The 17,529-nt window shown below is 44.5% G+C and overlaps 1 protein-coding gene across 2 annotated transcripts in view; it reads right to left on the bottom strand.

The window, feature by feature from the left end:
* Positions 1–107: 107 nt before the first annotated feature.
* spoon (spoonbill) overlaps positions 108–17,529 on the bottom strand; it is a 29,849-nt gene continuing 12,427 nt past the window's right edge. For both annotated transcript variants that reach the window (XM_066301113.1, XM_066301115.1), the window contains exons 2-11: positions 9,612–9,871; positions 8,715–8,879; positions 8,259–8,633; positions 6,675–6,872; positions 4,863–5,090; positions 4,651–4,806; positions 4,179–4,356; positions 3,909–4,124; positions 3,286–3,422; positions 108–3,229 (exon numbers count right to left, since the gene is read on the bottom strand). In XM_066301113.1, coding sequence (XP_066157210.1) covers positions 3,107–3,229; positions 3,286–3,422; positions 3,909–4,124; positions 4,179–4,356; positions 4,651–4,806; positions 4,863–5,090; positions 6,675–6,872; positions 8,259–8,633; positions 8,715–8,879; positions 9,612–9,824 — 1,989 coding nt within the window. In that variant the 5' untranslated portion in view covers positions 9,825–9,871 and the 3' untranslated portion in view covers positions 108–3,106. The remainder of the gene's footprint in view (positions 3,230–3,285; positions 3,423–3,908; positions 4,125–4,178; positions 4,357–4,650; positions 4,807–4,862; positions 5,091–6,674; positions 6,873–8,258; positions 8,634–8,714; positions 8,880–9,611; positions 9,872–17,529) is intronic.

Genomic DNA, 17,529 nt, shown 5'->3' with positions numbered 1-17,529 from the left:
CTAAGATATCGCCAGCCATGGCGAGAGCGTCCCGTGACACGCGCTCCATTGAAATGAGTCTGCGCTCCTTTTGGTTTGTCCCAAGAGGTGGGGGAGAAAAACTGTCGTTACCGTTTTAAAAATACATTTTATTAATAGTAATATCATCATCAAAGACAAAAATCCAAAAAGTCTATTTATATTACACGAAACAGCTAAATATACATATACAAAACAGCTACGATAACATAATAATGGGAAAAAAAATATAAAAAGTAATCAAACATTATAATAAAACGTTCAAAGGATCACTCTGAATGGTTTCCAGGAAAGTCTGTTGAAAGATCAACGGGAGATCCGTTTTACAAGCCACTAATACAACAAAAATACTTATGTTATGTTAAATTAGCCGAAGATAAACGCAGGACAACCGTTCTGAGTGAAAGTCCCGGAAATTGGCGGTCCCGCCGAGGCGCGACCCGGTATTTACAGCAAAATCGCTACTGAATACTTAACAAAAGACAGGACTACACAATTAAGCCAGATATATTTACAAAGAAGAACTCAAAATAATAATCCACGAAGCCGTCGAAATAATAAGTAAAACCGTCTCAAAGAAAGATTTAACAATTCTCTTGTGTAGAACACCAACCAATCAACGATTACAAACATGAAAGTGGTCAAAGTCGTGTTTTTGCACGCAATCCTAACTAATAGTAAGTAGATACTATATTTAGGTTAAAAAATAGGTTAAATATTCATCATGCGGTTATTAGACTACAAGGAAATGATCGTGATAATTTGAGGGAGCATCGAGTATGATCATCGAAAGTCAATTTGATGCAACGCAGAGCATTGGTTGTGAGAAACGTCTCGATATATGTGTGACGAGGGGTCCGGCTCGTGTACGGGGCCTTCCCGGTAGGAAGCCCGTGTCTTTTGCATCGCCCCAGTTCGTAAAAAAGAGAGGAAGGTACTCTCAGGCGTTTCTAGACCGTCTTCCATGAGAATATAAAACCCCCGACCTAGACCACTCCGGTAGGATGCTCGGTGCACAAACGGATGGTGCTGCGCTACAATGGGAGGATCCATTGTAACGATTTGTTAAGCCCTCGGGCCAACCACCTGACCGAGCAAGACGTGCAGCCCCTCGCGGGCTTTTACGTATTATTTGGGATTCCTAGTGGCTTCGGTACGTGTAACGTACGTTTTCAACCGTTAAAAATGCGCCATTTTCATTTTTTGAGCGTGCTCCGAAATATTTTTGAGTTAATAAATGCCGCCGAATTCGGACCTGTCTCGCCGATGGAAGGTCGCGATTGCCATTCGCTTCTGATGCGCCGGAAAATGGGGCCCGGCGCGCTTGCCCCAAAGCGGCCCAAGTTTTTTCCTCTTCTACCGTAACACATCTGTCCTTTGGACCACAGATGTGACTTTTCAAGCAACTGGTTATTTCACTGCTCGTTACGTAACGACGATTGATGAGATTTGAATGATGATTTCATATAAGACGTACATCTACAACAGTACAGAACACTTTCAACATTATCATTTTCCTTGTTGACTTAACAAATGTAAAGTGTCGCGGCCCCATCGTTTTCCTCCCGCTGCCAACGCTCATACTCGAATCGAAAAAACGGGAGTGTTACCTGTATTTAATGCGCATGCGTGTCATCCTGCCCCGTTTAACTTTTAACGCGCCTGCGTGCCACCCTGTCCAACTTCTCACATTTCGCGCCGCCGCGAGGGGCGCGCCTTAACGAACCAACAACTTTAACGAACGGTCAAACGACACTTGAATGCGGACATTAAACGCTATGAGCACTCATGCGAGTAACTCTTATTGCAAATATTAAAATTTTGCATAGAGCGACCGATGGCGCTGCCGCCTCATCCGTCCGGAAAAACCTAAAAAAGACCTAAAGCGCCTAAATGAGGGGGATAACACAGGCACAAGCACGAACGACTACGGTGAACGGTAAGAATGCAAATTCGAGCTTCTTTCCGGACATGTCAACAATCAACATCAGACTCGACTAAGGATGTGATTTTTCGAGCTACGCTCGAAACATGTCTGGCCACTGAAACGTTCGGACAGAAAACGGCGGCGGGACATGCGCGCTTCAAACATGTTACACTCCCGTCCGATTGTCTCAGCCGCGGCGCAGGTGCGGCGATTTCGCCTGGCGCTGCGCATTGCAATCTGAGAAGGTGAGTGGGCAAGCCGAGCCGTTGCTCTTTCTCCCGTGGTGTCGGTGTTCAACTAGATGAACCATCATCGATATTTCTGAATTTCCGCGCTCGAAGCCGCATCGATGCCCGTTTGCTTTTGACCTCGCACCAACATCAAGCACGGCTTGCCGTCGCGTAGATATACCGAAGCCCTGCATTGGTCGGCATTACCCGGAGGAAAACGCGACGAATTCGGCAATCACTTGCGCTGGGACAATTCGGAAAATGTCATTAAAAAATTCCATTTAAAAAGCGATCAGTCGACTTCCGGTTGCGATGAAGCTGTTCGCAATGGGCCAGGAAAGAAAATTCCTGCTTTTGAATGACACTCATCGTAATGGGCTTCCTAAGAAAACCCGCTCCTGTTGCAGTACCTTAAGCGGCTCCCCTCCCTCTAACCCAGGACCCACCCCCACTCTAAAACAAAAAGTACAATTATCGAAAGGTACAAATTTGTTGATAAATTAAAATAAAGCCTCCTTCTTTGAGAAAATTTAACACTCCCCCCTCCCCTCCCCGACCGCAACGGGACGCTACAATTCCTGATCAAATCAGTGAATCTCTGCTATCTAAAGAATGTTAACGATTCCGACGCAATATACCAACGTTCCCCTGATCGCAAAGCAAATCTAGCGTAAATACAACTATTATAAATAGGGATTTGGACACGCCGTATACTTAATCATACTATCAGTCAATAGCCTAAAACCTAATATAACTATTTAATTATCGTGAATAGAGGGACTCAAAGCGCAAGCTCTTAATACTAAAACATTTCCAATCCCACTTTTGCCGTCGGTTGCTTTGAGCCCACCCCATCGAAAGAGAAATCTACTATCATACAGAATGAGCGAGCGCGCGAAAATAACGGGTAATAATTGCTTTAGGGGAAAATTCATAGAACTTCGATGGGCCCCTCTTCGTCGGGCTGCAGATGCGCGGGCTCGGCGTCCCCTTCGGAGGGTATCCACTCGGCAAAACCCTCATCCACCAGCCGTCGATTCAGGAACACCAGTTCCTGCAGTTCAAAGGTGCTTGGTAAATTTTTTACAGAGCCCCACGGAGCATACTTACTGTGTGACTGGGTACAACGTAGCACAGGACCAAAGGGATCCCGTCGAAAGTGTAATCTGCCACTTGCGTGTAAATTACTGAACCTTTGGTAATTTCGGCTACAAAGGAATAGGCGGCGTCAGGCCACGACCCGTCCTCTGCAAGGGAATAATTTCTGTAGGGCATGGCGCAAGAGTGCGGAATAAATTCGTTATATCTAAAACGAAACACGCAATGTCCATATTCCCATGCGCGCCTTCAAGTATCTCCGTTACAAAAAAAAGTCCAACGGAGCCAAATCGGGTGATCTCGGTGGCCATTCGATCGATCCTTCCCTCGCAACCCATCTATATCGGGGAAAATATTATTTAAGTAGGCTCTTACAGGGACAGTATAGGGTGCACCCCCGTATACCGCAATGCTTACTAGAACGCGGCCCCTGAAGAATCAAAATAGACGCGCTTTAGGATTTTCGCCAAATCTTGCCCGTTTCAGATATAATAAACTTATTCCACACATTTGCACCATGCTGTGTATTACCCGCTAAAATAAACGAATAAATTGTCTTTTTTCTCCAGAAAAATTGCTACTGTACCGTGCCGGCAGAGGGAGCAATTCTCCTGCGAAAGGGGGACTTCACCTACCGCGTGTGGACTTGACGTTAGCCAAAAAGCACTCGGCCGCCTGGAATGGCAACAGCATGAAGTCCTGCCTGATTTGCCTGAGGTTGTTGTTGTCCACATAACCGTATCCCCCATAATCGAGGAATTTCACGTAGGAACTGTCCGTCTCCTCGTCGCTAGAGAGAACTATCGCCCTGCACCAGGAGTCCATCGCGAATGCCGAGCAAACTGTGTTCTCTGCAAGAAAACTATCTCTCAAACACTAAAATAATTAGGGAGACACGGTACTACCTGGAATGGGATAAGGTAGTAAAGGAGATTCCTGCTTGCTGTAGCACATGTTCATGTAACCGGTTAGTTGACTCAGACTGGGGAAAGTGGGGTGTGTCGGTTGTTGCATGAACAAATGGTTGGGGGCCACCATGTAGCTTAGGATTGTGTCATTATTGATGCCTTCAATGAGTTTCAACTGGAAAGGCACATAAACTTGCACACGAATACAACAAACGGGAAATCATAGCGAAGATAACTTAAGGTTCAGGTTCGAAGGTCCCTCAGTGTCCAATTAGAGAGCGACAGATAACATTTAACTGGCAGATGAGTTGTTATTCAAATTGAAATGGGAGCTTAACCGACAGTTGAAGTAAAATCGGCTGTCTGAAACACTTTTGGAATTCACACGGACCTCACATGCAGTTTTAGCGGGATGTCGAAGAACCTGCCCTGGGACCATCAAAAGTCGCTACTTGGGCGTTTTACTTACGTATAAATAATCGGGAATGAGAGAAACCGTGGGAATGACCGGGGTCAAGTGTACTTGCTCCAGAGTAACTTCCAAGTACTTCTTCGGTGGGAATTTCTCTCGGATCATCTTCAAAGCATTGTCGATTTCGGCCTGGGTTCCCTCGACTGTACACAACTAGAGGCAGGTTAAATTCAGACGGTTTCTTTCGAAAAATTTGTTCACTCAAGTACCTTCAAACGATTGTTAGTTGGATGTCTGTTGACGAACACCCGGGCATTGGACCTGTCCTTCACGTGCTGCACAAAACAGCCCTGTTTGCCTATCAGCTTTCCCACCAGATGTTGGGAAATGACGAAGTCGTAAGTGACGGACACGGCGGAGCTGTCGGTTAATTGGGGGGTGCGCGAAGGCGGCGGGGTGGCCACGTCGCTCCCGCCCTTTCCGCTGTCGCTGGAACCCTAAAATAAAAACGTGCATGCAACGTCTGTTAAAGCCGTTTCTAGACCAACCCTATCCGTAGAAACTTCCCTTCGGCCACCCAAAGCAAAGACCAGTGAGGTGTTTAACTTTAGGGCTGTTTTAGGTCGGAGAAACCGTAATGACAGCCCCCGCTTTGAAGCGGATTAAGCGCAGATAGATTCAGGGCTGGAAGTTCGTCAATGCCTTAGAGCTGAAATTGTCACTATAGTTGGAGCATGGCCGTTTAACATTTAACGAAATTAGTCCAGGGGGCGAGTTGCGAGATACGACTGTCCCTTACTTGGGGTAGGTTGAACCTGCACCAAATAAGGAAAAAATCTTCTATGATCACTGGCGGGAGGCTCGAGCAATTCAGGTCAATGGCTGGGATCGGACAATGTGCTAATCAACGACCTGCCATAACTGGACGCAGCCACTCTCTGTACCGGCACTGTCCTAATGCCGTGATTTCATCGCTGTAGACTCTCATTGGGACACATAAACACACACACACTAAGAAGGGAGCAGAAATCGCGGCAACACTAACAAAAACCATTTCTGTGCATTCAGGAACTGGAACATTTAGCAATCACAATGGTTGAATTGGAACATCACCTTGGAACGAAGTGAAGACATCCGTAGGATCTGAAGGGGGTCCTTTGATAGCTAAAACACTTCACTGAATTGTACAACGAAGAGGCGCTGAGGCTTGAAGCAGATAGAAAGTGTGGATGAATAAATTGGTGCTTCATCAGTGTGGAGATTCGAAAATCTTCGGTTGAACGAGACGCGCAGGGTTGAGACTGTAGCCACAAACAGTAAGAAAATCCCACACGAAGTAATATGTAGCGATTACTCGAATTAATTCTATAACTTGCAGGATTTGACGAGAAATTTCTACCCGACACGGATCTACCACACCGTTAGTATGATCAACGGTCAGTTTCTTGTCAAAAAGGTGAAGGAATGGAGTATCTTCAGATGGCGCGTTCTCCATTATAATAATCTCGTAGGGGAAGTTCCAGTACATTTACGAAGATGAGGCCGCTTGATGAGGGTGAATGGTATTCCTCCCTCGCGGCGAGAAATAAAGGGTATGTGATTTTTCAGCCTGTTGTGATGTCGGCGATGGCAATGTATGGTTGCAAATGAAACTGGTTTCCGATCAGTGTCGGGAATAGCTGCTCCCTCCCGTATTTCCAGCACGGAACGACATTGCTCAAGTCTTGAAGAAACGGACAAACATACTTAAAACCTAAAAAGGTATTCTTACCATATGGCAATATACTAGGTTAAATAAGCTACCGCTTTATTCATTGATAACGGCCAAACTAAGCTTCCACAGCCGTCGTTCGTCAATAATATTTTTTTATCTGCAATCGAGTGGATTTCTTATCGACTATGAAGGACCGATAAAATCGGCCACTTTACGTAACCGATGCGAACAATAAGGAACAAAAAGTGCCAATCGAGAATTTTTGTTTGTTTTTTCCGGTGCTCGATTTTTGTACACGCAGTCCCTAACCTGAACTAGTGGTCTGCAGTGGTTGCACACTACGAAATTCCTCTTATTGTCAACCAACCTCGCTGTGATTATCGGACATGCTGCTCAAACTGGGACTGGCCAACATGACGTCGCACGGGCTGTGGTTCGCCGAATCCCGTCCGGAATTCTTCCGCTGAATCTTATGAGGGCTGACGCACTCCTGCGCGTCTTCCAACTGCTTCCTCTCGACCTTCAGGACGGAATTCTTCATCGCTTTTTCCTTGTCGATGGATATCTGCGGAAAAGGATGAGGAATTATTTCAAACCAACACAGAAACGCAAGGAGGAACATAATGTACGCGTAGGGCGTTGGGGGAGAGAGTTGGCTTAAAGAGGAGGGCAGAGACAATCTCGTAAGACCCGTGGGAGCAGTACGTCTTTTCAAGGACACATTCGTTAACCGTTTAAAACGTCGGAGAAAACTAACATACGGACTTTTGGCGAAAATATTCGTGCTGCGCCTTCAACGGGGAGCTTTCGTGGTTCTGAACCGATGAGTTGTTCCCTGGAATTCGCCTCGCAATTAATGGAGGAATGTGAACCGATGTGATGCCAGAAAAATCGAGATGCAGAAATTTATTATTATTCAGTTTACTTTAGCATCCGCATACCGAATAAACTGATCGTTAAATTTACCAGTTAACGCAAGTCACCTTCGGGAAGTCGCTCTCCTCAGCAAGATCGATGGTTTGTTAGTTAATTTATTATTTTTCATATGGTGTCTGATTCATTATCAGCTCGCCGCTAATTCCACGAATTTTTGCTTCATTCAAGGGGGCCCTCGTCTTTCCTTCGGACTTAGATGCCCTTCACATTGCGGACTCCGGTGGGTCGCCCAGAAATCCGAGATCTACTTCGGGTTCTGCCATTACAAAACAAATAACGATTTATAAACGTTGTGAGTAAACAGCTTCAACCCCCTGTATTTTGCCCGCGGTCAAATTTTTGAGTAGGCCAACTTGTTAACCGTGATAGATGGCACGTGGTCACACACAGCTGAGGGAGTTTCGTGCAAATCATCTGTAGACACCCTGTATTGCCTTTGTCGACGTCTAAATGACGTAATATTGCCCCCATGTGGGTTGTCCCGCGTTTCCATGTCAACTCCTAACTAGGGCGCGTCTACCGCCTTTGCCCATGCATCACATACGTTTAAAATTAATGGATGCTGTACGTTACGGGGAGGGCCCCATGGACACCCTCAAGTCTTTCGAAGGGCCGTTGATGTTGCATACAGTGTGTCCCGTTTTTCATAAACCCACCCTGATATCTCGGTTGTGAATAGCGCGATTTTCTTCAGTTTTCGGTGGTAGTTCTTAGGGTCGCTCAATTGATAACAATTTCGTCGATCAAACCTTCGACTAGCCGACAGTTTAAGCAGGGAACGCCCTTTTACCCACCACGGTCAACGTATGGTTATCTTGATTCTAAGTTGCGCTTTAGCAAGGCGTTAGGGCCGCCACATCAACGTGCTGGCAACTTTGCCTGGAAGATACGTCGCAGACCACGGGTCCGCCCAAAGGTCGGTCATCCCTCAGGAGGAAGCTTTTGGTAAAATCTATCTCTCTTCTGCTAATTACCCAACCTTCTGTGTCTCGCAATATTGTCAGCCGGAACTTGCCTTTAAAACAGTCAATTCCTGCTCCACGTTGATAATGCCGCTCTGAGCCATTATCTTAGACGTCTTCGCCTGCTTCTTCTTTCCCTTGCCCCTTTTAGGGGTGGAATTCTGGATTAACTCGTCGCTCCTCCCCGGTTTCTCGCCACTCTTGGTAACCACGACGCAATGCTCAAACGGCTCTTTCTTGATTGGAGTGACCTCAGCTGGTTTCGCCGCCTCTTCGCTGGATTCCAGGACTGCGATCGGCTGGGTGGCCGAATCTGAATTGGGGATTGATGAGGGAGAATTCGCTGCGGACTTCTCAAGGGAAGATGTGCTCGATGGAGTCGATGAGATCTTGTTCGGGGAGTTGTACTGGGTTTTCATAGATTTTATCTGTAAATGAAATCGTCATGACGGTTCACTATTGAAATTGTTGTTCTGGATTTTCCCCAAGATGGGAAGAGGTTTGCTCACCTTCTCGATTTCCAGATCCAGGTCCTCATCGGATATAATTACAGGACTGGACTTGGACGACTTTAAGTCTCGCGGATAGACGATGTCGATGGGGGCAGTGTCCACGCCACTCAACGACCTGTTGAACTTGGTCGGCGTCGTCACGGGCGAGTTCTGATGTAAAATCTAAAAAAAGAATTAATTAAAAAAAACTCCAGATATTTGGGAGCAAAATATTAATTTTAAGTTTATACAGGGTGTTTCACAAACACACTGACAAACTTTCACGGGATGTAGAGCTCATAAAAACAAGTATTTAGAACGAATGAAGTTAGGCCCGAATCGGCAGACACAGGGCGATTATTTATTTATTTTTTTTTTAATATTTTAAAAACGGTTTGAGACACGGACGTAAAATGTCTGTGTCCATGTCCTCCACCTCTACTAAAATGAAATGAATTTCTCCTAAATAATTAACAAAAAGGGCACCTTCGCCGGTTTCTTGGTAGGCGCATGAGTGCCAAATAGCTTTTTTATCTCGAAAATGGCTACTTCGGCAGCAAAGCACTAAAAGGCCTTTTCATTAAGAATAAATGGGAGATTATTAAAAAAAAATCGCATTAAAAAGTCTGTGGCGGCTCATTGAATAGCCGCGTGGACGCCACTGGTGTAAATGGAAATATTTCGCCTGCTCGGGAACGTGCACATTTATCCCGCCACAGCATGTCTCAAATCTCATGTCCGTATCCCACATCATTTTTGAAATATTAAAAAAAAACTAAACACCCTGTATCTCGGAAATAAGGCGATTCCGGGCCGCATTTCGGCCGACCTAAATACTCGTCTGTACGAGGTCCACGTCTCCCGAAAGTTCGTGGGTACACTTATGAAACACCCTGTATATTACCAAAAACCCACCGAGTTCTCTTTTGAGGTGGATAAATCCAGCGGGTCGGACCTCTCAGCCGTCCCCGCGCGCCCCTCAACGCACTCCTCCTCTTCTACGGGCTTGGAACCCCCTGTGTCACTTGCAGCTCCAATTCTCCTCTTTTTGTACCACAAATAGCTGAGAAGAACCGCAACAGAAGGCAAACTCCACGCTAATAATTGACGAATTGGGGACGGGGCCATAACTTGATCGATCCACGATTACTGGGCCGAAAATGAACAATACGATCCTGGGGAGGGAGACAAAAAAACCGAAATTAATTTTGTAAAAACTGCCGGGGACGGTGGCGACGCGGCTTGGCGTGGGCCCCACGGGGCCAGTTGAATTTTGGTGATGGCCCAACGCGAGTACCATCAACGGTCACGCGCGTCCTTGGGCTCGACCCACGGAAGGCCGTTGCGCTCCCCATTATACCCGGAGGCTATTTGGCATTGGATGGTAATGAACGTGTATTCTTTCAAATGATTCTTTTCTCTGGTATCCAATGACGGGGCGTGCGCCGAAATTCTTAAATGTCCCCCCAGGAAAAAATCGAAAGGACTTAGGTCTGGAGAACGAGGCGGCCAACTCGCCGGATTCCCCCGTCGGTTCGGAAAAACTTCGTGTCCGTTGCATTACTGATGTGACATTATGATGACTGATGATAGACAACGATTTTTAAGCGTGAGCTTTGCAAGAGGACCAGAAGAAATAGTTTTTTTATAAATTTTGACGAGCTCAATTTCCCTAGGGGCGACTGTTTGACAATCGGTTTTTAAAAATTTTTCTGGTAACACCCTGTATGGGCGCGTTGCGTCATGGCGCACGCAAGTCGGTTTTTTCGACGTTCGCACTGAAATTTGGGGATTCACGCCCAGGTAAATACCACATTCGCTTCGGTAAACCTCCAAGTTTAGCCGGAGTTATTCCCATCGTCGCACACGCACCCAACAATCATTTTTGGCGGTCTATTTTTATTGTTGCTATCAAATTTGTTCCCCAGTCAAGACCGATGTGCAACTAAAATTACATCGATGACGCCTGGTTTATTTATTTCCAATTTCCTCAAACCCGACTTTCGCCGCTCGCGACGTCTGCGCACGCGCGAGAGTCGCGCCCCGAATTCAAGTGAATTTGTTCGCGAATTTAGGGACCGGCGGCGCCCCCGGCGCCGCGGAAATCGGGAGGAATTCGTCGAAAAATAATCGAAAGTCCGGGACTGGGCGCAAATTAAACCATTACGGTCCTTCCCATGGTAAAAGTCTGTTTCGTAAATTCCACGCCGGTTTTTAACCCATAGCGCTGGCGAACGCGTTCCTGTTCTTGGCAGACGCAAGTACGACTAATTATACCATCATTAATCCTCTAATTAGCAGGTGGTTCCGTTAGCGGGTGACTTACTGCGACCGATCGCATGAAGATATTTTCGCGGGCAGTTTTCCTGCTGGAAAACGTGATAATTGCACGATTTTAAACAATGGGTTCAATGGAAAACGATATGGGAAGCCTGCGAAGTGCGATGGATGTAAAGCGAGCAACGCGGACCGGAGGGAAAATTCAAAGGAGCGCAGGGAAAAATCGATGAGTTTGCTCTAAAAGAATTCGAATAGTTTCACGTGTTTTTTTTTTTTTAAGTCGATTTTGGCTTTTTAACAGAAACACGATTTAAAAAAAAAAACTAATTTTTCACCCTCTTTTTCCAAGTTTTTCAAGGCGAAAATAGTTTTTTCCAAATTTTCCTTAATTAAAATTTTTTTAACTCCATTTGGGAACACGGTCGGGAACACGGCCAAAATACTTGGGCAACTTCCATTAGAGCTCCCCGGACACTTAGCCCCATCATCAAGACCAACGTGAATTTCCCTTAATACGCCCCTGGCCCCTCGTGTCATTGACGTGGCGCCCGCGCGATATTTTTTTACAGATTATATCCGATTTTTATCATTGGCGTAGAGCCTGTTCGGCAGAATTCTTGAAACAAATCCTGAAGATCGAGTTTCTGTAAGCGCGAACTTGGCACCTACGGTCATCCGTGTGGACAGTGGGGAAAAAACCGTGTTCATTTCGATAATACACCTCGAACTTGTCAAATGCGGGCCTGCTTTACCGGTGGAATTTTTACCGGTAATTACCGACAAAGGGAGCGACATAAAGGCCAAAGGGAGTTTCGCGGGCACAAATCTACCCTAAATAATCGACCTTCGCAAGTGTCTACTGCACTTCTAACCTGATACAAACTCGCTTGATTTCCAATCTCTCTGCGTCAATATGACAGACGTCAGCAAATCATTTTCGTTGGCTGGTGGTGATCTGTCACGTTGACAACTGAGTGGGACCGCGGTGTAACTGTCATTTTAACTGACACCACGCAATTCCATTGTTTCGAAAATGTCACAATTGACATGTGACATGTGAAAATAGGCTTATTTAGCCATCAATAGGATTTCCTTGCGTCTGCCATCTTCACGATCATGGTCGCGTATGTGGATGGTATTGACATTTACTTTTACTGACACACGTCATATTTGGCCTTAAAAAGTGAATGAGCCTAAAAAATCGGTGGATTCGGTTAAGCCCTTTCGCTCGACAACGCGTCGAAGCTACTTCTGGACCGTTTGACGCCTGTCACGCGCCTGTCACTTTTCGCGACAGGTACCATATTTTATTAAATAAAAAAACCGGTTATTCGGACAAATTTGACACGTGTCAAAAAAACCGTCTTATGTATGTATTACCGCACGGTAGATTGTTTGAAGTATTTCCAGGCTTTCTTTTGACACCCTGTACATTTGAAAAAATAATACTCGGAGAATTAAGGAGCCGCAGACACTCATGTTAGGTACCTTTCACCAAATATGCACGAACACACAGGGTGTTTGTTGACAATTGCAGGAAATACTTTTCATAAAAATACTGGTCAAATATGGTTTTCAGCCGAGCATTTTTTTGACGGAACACATATACAGGGTGTGTCAGAACGCTTACACCAAAAGATGCAATTAATGGAGTTGGTAAATTGCAGGTCGGGACTAGGAATTTTTTTTGCAATAAATGCATTTTTTACTAACAAAAACAATTACCGCATCCCCGTATATCGCAATAGCAAAGAAGTAAGTTTGAAACTAACAATCAGAAGATAACAGGAAAAAACAAACAGCTACAAGGGGTGTTCAAAACGGCCGCCATTTTCTTGCCTTTCGAACAATCTCGAAATTATTTTTAAAGGTCGCACAGCGGTCGTCAGCCCCTTGAAGAAGGAGCTCCCCGCCCGTGCTGATCCCTTGTCTATAAATCTCAGACTTCAAATGCCCCCGAAAGCAGTAGTCCGAACGACCTAAATCTGGCGACCCTGCGGGCCGCGTAGGCGGACCCCGACGTCGCACCGTAATCAGCATGCAAAAATTACGTAATTCCTAGTGTGGATTGGGGTGGCGCTCCATCATGTCGGAATGATAAAAGGAGAACGCCCCGTAGCTCGGGGATGAATTGCCGAGGATGTACGGGCGAACTTGGACCATGGCGAAGACCTCCCCGGCCCCCGACGGCGTAGACACGGTGGAACGCCCCGTATAATCGCTACCCGGTGGGAAAGCGCGACCTTTTGGACTCAACCTTTGTCGATTTGTAATAATCCTGTTCCTGTTGGTCCCTTTCTTCTCTATCGCAAATTGCAGCCTAATCATATAAAATTAACGGAAATGACAATGCTTTTATGCCGTTGCCACAAAACGTGAAATATAACGCGGCTATCAGATGGTTGCGATGCGAGCGAAAAACCAAACAAACACATCGGCAAAATTTGAGCAAAGCTGAAGGGGAAAAACAAGAGAGACGAAGAAAAAAAGAAGAAAAAAGAACGAAAAAGAAGGAAAAGGAAGAGGAAAAGGAAGAGGAAAAGGAAGAAAAAGTGTAGAAAAAAAAGGAAAAAAAAGAGAAAAGAAAGAGAAAAAAAGAAAAAGAAAAAAAGAAAAAAAGAAAAAGAAAAAAAAAAGAAAAAAGAGAAAAAGAGACAAAAGAGAAAAAAAGGAAAAAAAAGGAAAAAAAAGGGAAAAAAAGGGAAAAAAGGAAAAAAAAGGGAAAAAAGGGGAAAAAAGGAAAAAAAAGGGAAAAAAGGGAAAAAAAAGAAAAAAGACGAAAAAAATTGCTGAAGGCGCAATGAGTTCGATCTGCCGCGTTTACAAGGAAGCAGTGAAACATCTTTAGACATTCGTGATTAATTCGGCTCAATCGGTGCTGGAGCGAGGTTCGCACTTAGATTCCGGTTCTGTTCAACATGAAGATTCGCGTCCGGGTTCGGCGACTCTAGCCGGCTCTAAGGCGAGTTCAGGTTTTCGTATATTCGGCCACTTTTACCGCGTACCTGAAAGTTTGAATCGTGAACCGCCGGTACCACCGGCCGCACTTGCTTTTCGGACGATCGGATCGCTTGACCTTTACGGGTTCTAATGACCCGCTTCTTCGTCGTGTTCCTTCCGTATCGATTCATAGGGAACTAATGAGTTATGGAAGGCCCCTTCTTTCTGCACAGCTCGGTAATTCCGCTATTTCTCCTTTGCTCGGATTGATACGACGTTTCCGTCACGGCCATTCACAAAGTAGTGATTCGCTATGTGATTCTTGCCACATGAAATTCGTTGAGAACGCCGGCTCAAAGCAGCGTGAAAGATCCTGAATCACTTGTTATATCATCGACCAGGTGCAAAAGGCTTGTTTGTCTGCTTAATTCCCAATTATTTTCCGTAATCGACTACCTAATCTCAATTTTTAAACGTGTTTGTTCATCATTAAAAGATCATTAAGCAGGATGGCGTCGGTAATCTCTTTACAACCGTAAAGATCACTTTCAGTCCCCTTCGAAGCATTAAGTTCCTATAATTAAATTGCACAAACCGATTCATAATATCACAATCAGAAAACCTGCACGGACATTATTGACTGCGTTGTTCTTTTCGAGAGATTGACAAAACGACACGTAACGCTTAATTACGTCACTAGTTTGGTAAGTGCCGTCTTACGGAGCGGCTTTCTTACAGGCGCGGCGTCAGGGACTGGGCCGGGAAAGTCGCAACGACTAGCGTAACTTAACCGCCCAATGGGCATGCGCGATATTCGTGTTGCGTGAAATTCTCATGAAAGTGACGTTGGCGGCAGCTCATATATATATATATATATATATATATACATGAAGAAGAAATTTGTGGAAGTTGCTTTTGACGTTTTTCTTCGATAACTTCGGCAATTTGCGAAAGATCAAAAGTGTTTGGCACTTGAAACTTCGAAATTCTGTACGGTTATACAGGGTGTTATTTAGGTGCTTCGAGGGGTCGCTCTTCGAGGGATTCTAAGACGAAAAGTTTCTATAGACATAAGGCCGGCAGTGCTCCGTTTCCAAAGTACAGGGGTTAAACTGCTTTTTTAATCGTTTTTTTGCAAAAACTTTGACGGTCCTTCGGTCGATTTTGTTAAAATTCGAATGTTTTTTTAAATTTTTATTATTTTTGTAAATGCGCCACACGCTTGAAAAAAAATTATGTTTTTCCCATTAAAAAAATAAAAAAATAATTAATTTTTATATACAAAAAAATATATTTTTTAAAATTTTTATATACAAAAAATATATTTTTTTAAATTTTTATATCACAAAAAAATATATTTTTTATTTTTTGCATTAACTAATATTATTAGTTAGTTAATATGGTAAAACTTTAAAATCTTAAAAAAACAACTCAGGGGCTCCTAGCTAACAACAACCATGAACAACGCTGCCAAATTGCAACAAAATCGGCTAAAAGCTGATCAAAATTTTCAATCAAAACTTTTTTTTTTTAAATCTGAAACCCTGTATCGTAAAAGCATTACCGGACCCATTACACTCATATAGACTTTTCCTCTTAAAATCGCTCGAACGATCACCCCTTGAAGTTCGGCCACGTACTCGAATGACACCCTGTATGCACGTCTCTTTGGTTTAACTCGCTCCTGGGTACCCGTACGACGCCGTGGGAAATAAGTTCTCCCACGACCGACCGAGATAGTACTCGCGAAAACAAACCTTAACACCCACGTGTTGTACAGGGTCCGACACATGTATATGGAATTACGGCGATGGTTCTTAAACAATTTTCCTATCAAAGAATTTTTCAAGTGAAAGTTGCAGGGCTGATTCGTTGACACTTTTCGATGACCTTGAACTTGTCCCCCTTGTCCCGTAACAGTCCAACGAAGTCCAATCTTTGTATTTCAAATGTGAACCTCTATTTTTGACCTATTTTATGAAACCTTCACTTGTTTGCACATACAGACGTGCCAAATTCTACTAAGATCCGATGAGGAAAATGTTTATTCCTTGTTTTAGTGAAAAAATTAAACCCGATCAGAAAAGCGAAACAACAAATCGCTGCTGACAAGAATTGATTGTTATTTAATGCTCAAAGCATTCGCTCAAAACGTCTTCCGTCGTTACGCAAACGCACCGTCATTCTTCACATGATTTTTTTTCTCATTACACCGACGATGTGGCCCCTTAAGTCATCTACGTGATGTGGTAGATCCCTGTAAATTCGATCGTTTAAATGGCCTCAACGGAAAAAATCGCATGGACTTAAATCGGGCGACCGCGCTGGCCATTCAGCTTCACCAAAAAAAAAATCGTACTGTTTCTCTTCAAATTCAAAAATTGCAATGTCCGGTATGTAATTCTCTTGATATTTAAAACGCACAGGGTGTCTTTGTTTTTTTTTTATAAATCAGAAATTAAGGGTGTCGACTGAAAAACAGAAGTCAGGCTTCGTTGGAGTGTTATGGGGCGAGGGGAAATAGTTCGAGGTCATCAAAAAATGACACCAAATTTACCTTGTAACCTTACCAGAAACATTTTTTGATAGGAAAACTATTTTAAAAGTTATTGCCGTCATTCCGTATGTATGGCGGACCCTGTATACGGGGCATTTCAAATTTGACCCTTACTATCGAGGTCTCGCAAACTAGGGGAGGTGTGAAAAAGTTTCAGTGGAGATAAAATTACGTAATTTACCGGTTAACCAAATGCCGCGTTCAGAATTTCAGTTTTTCGAATTTTTCCCAAGATATCTAAAAAACACTAAAAATCAGAGATTTTCCGTTCATTCCGTCAACGTTATTTGACAGGGAAGCCCAAAACCACATTTTCATTGCGGCCATTTCTCAGCTACACGGCGACGCTTTGAGATTTGTCGTCCGACGTTTCGTTTTTCGGCCACCATCAACTTAATTCCTTCTTGCGGACGCGACAATCGGGAATTTCGACAGAAAAATCGTCGGATGGCTAATCTGAAACCATCAACGTGTAGCTGGGAAAAAGCAGCAATGGAAATGTGGTGGTGGTTCAGGGCTTTTTTGAGGGGACATCCGAATTTCGAAAACGGCCTTTGGTCAAGGGCTGAATTACGCAATTTTGCACCACTTAAACGTCATCGACAGAAAAATGCCGAAAGACTTTCCTGTTTCTCCTCTAGCTTCTGAGATCCCGATGGCGAAATTTTGAAGTTTCGATCGATTTTTTTTGTCAAAAAATCGATTTGGAGGAGCTGTAATGCGCCGCATCAACATAGCATTTGTTATTTCTAGCGATAAGTTAGCCACCTTCTGCGTTTGTCCTCTGAAGGAGGTTAATTGCAGTCAAAAAATGTCGAACGCACCGCCAATTTGTCCACTAGGAAAGTGGCCGCGCGCGGGCTCCGCAACGACTTTCCGCTGCGACGGCCCGGATTCGAGTCCCGGCGGAGGCGCACCTTATTTTGATTTACGGAGGTTCTGTGGGAAAAATTCGCTCATGCGCAACAGTTCAAGCTCGTACGCGAAGGATCCCTCTCCTTGCGGGGTTTGCCGCCTAATTTACAAGGGATTGGTGCTTTCCCCTCCACCTCACCA

The sequence above is a fragment of the Euwallacea fornicatus genome, chromosome 38, assembly GCF_040115645.1.
Source record: "Euwallacea fornicatus isolate EFF26 chromosome 38, ASM4011564v1, whole genome shotgun sequence".
NCBI lineage: Eukaryota > Metazoa > Arthropoda > Insecta > Coleoptera > Curculionidae > Euwallacea > Euwallacea fornicatus.
This window is presented reverse-complemented; position numbering and strand designations above follow the sequence as displayed.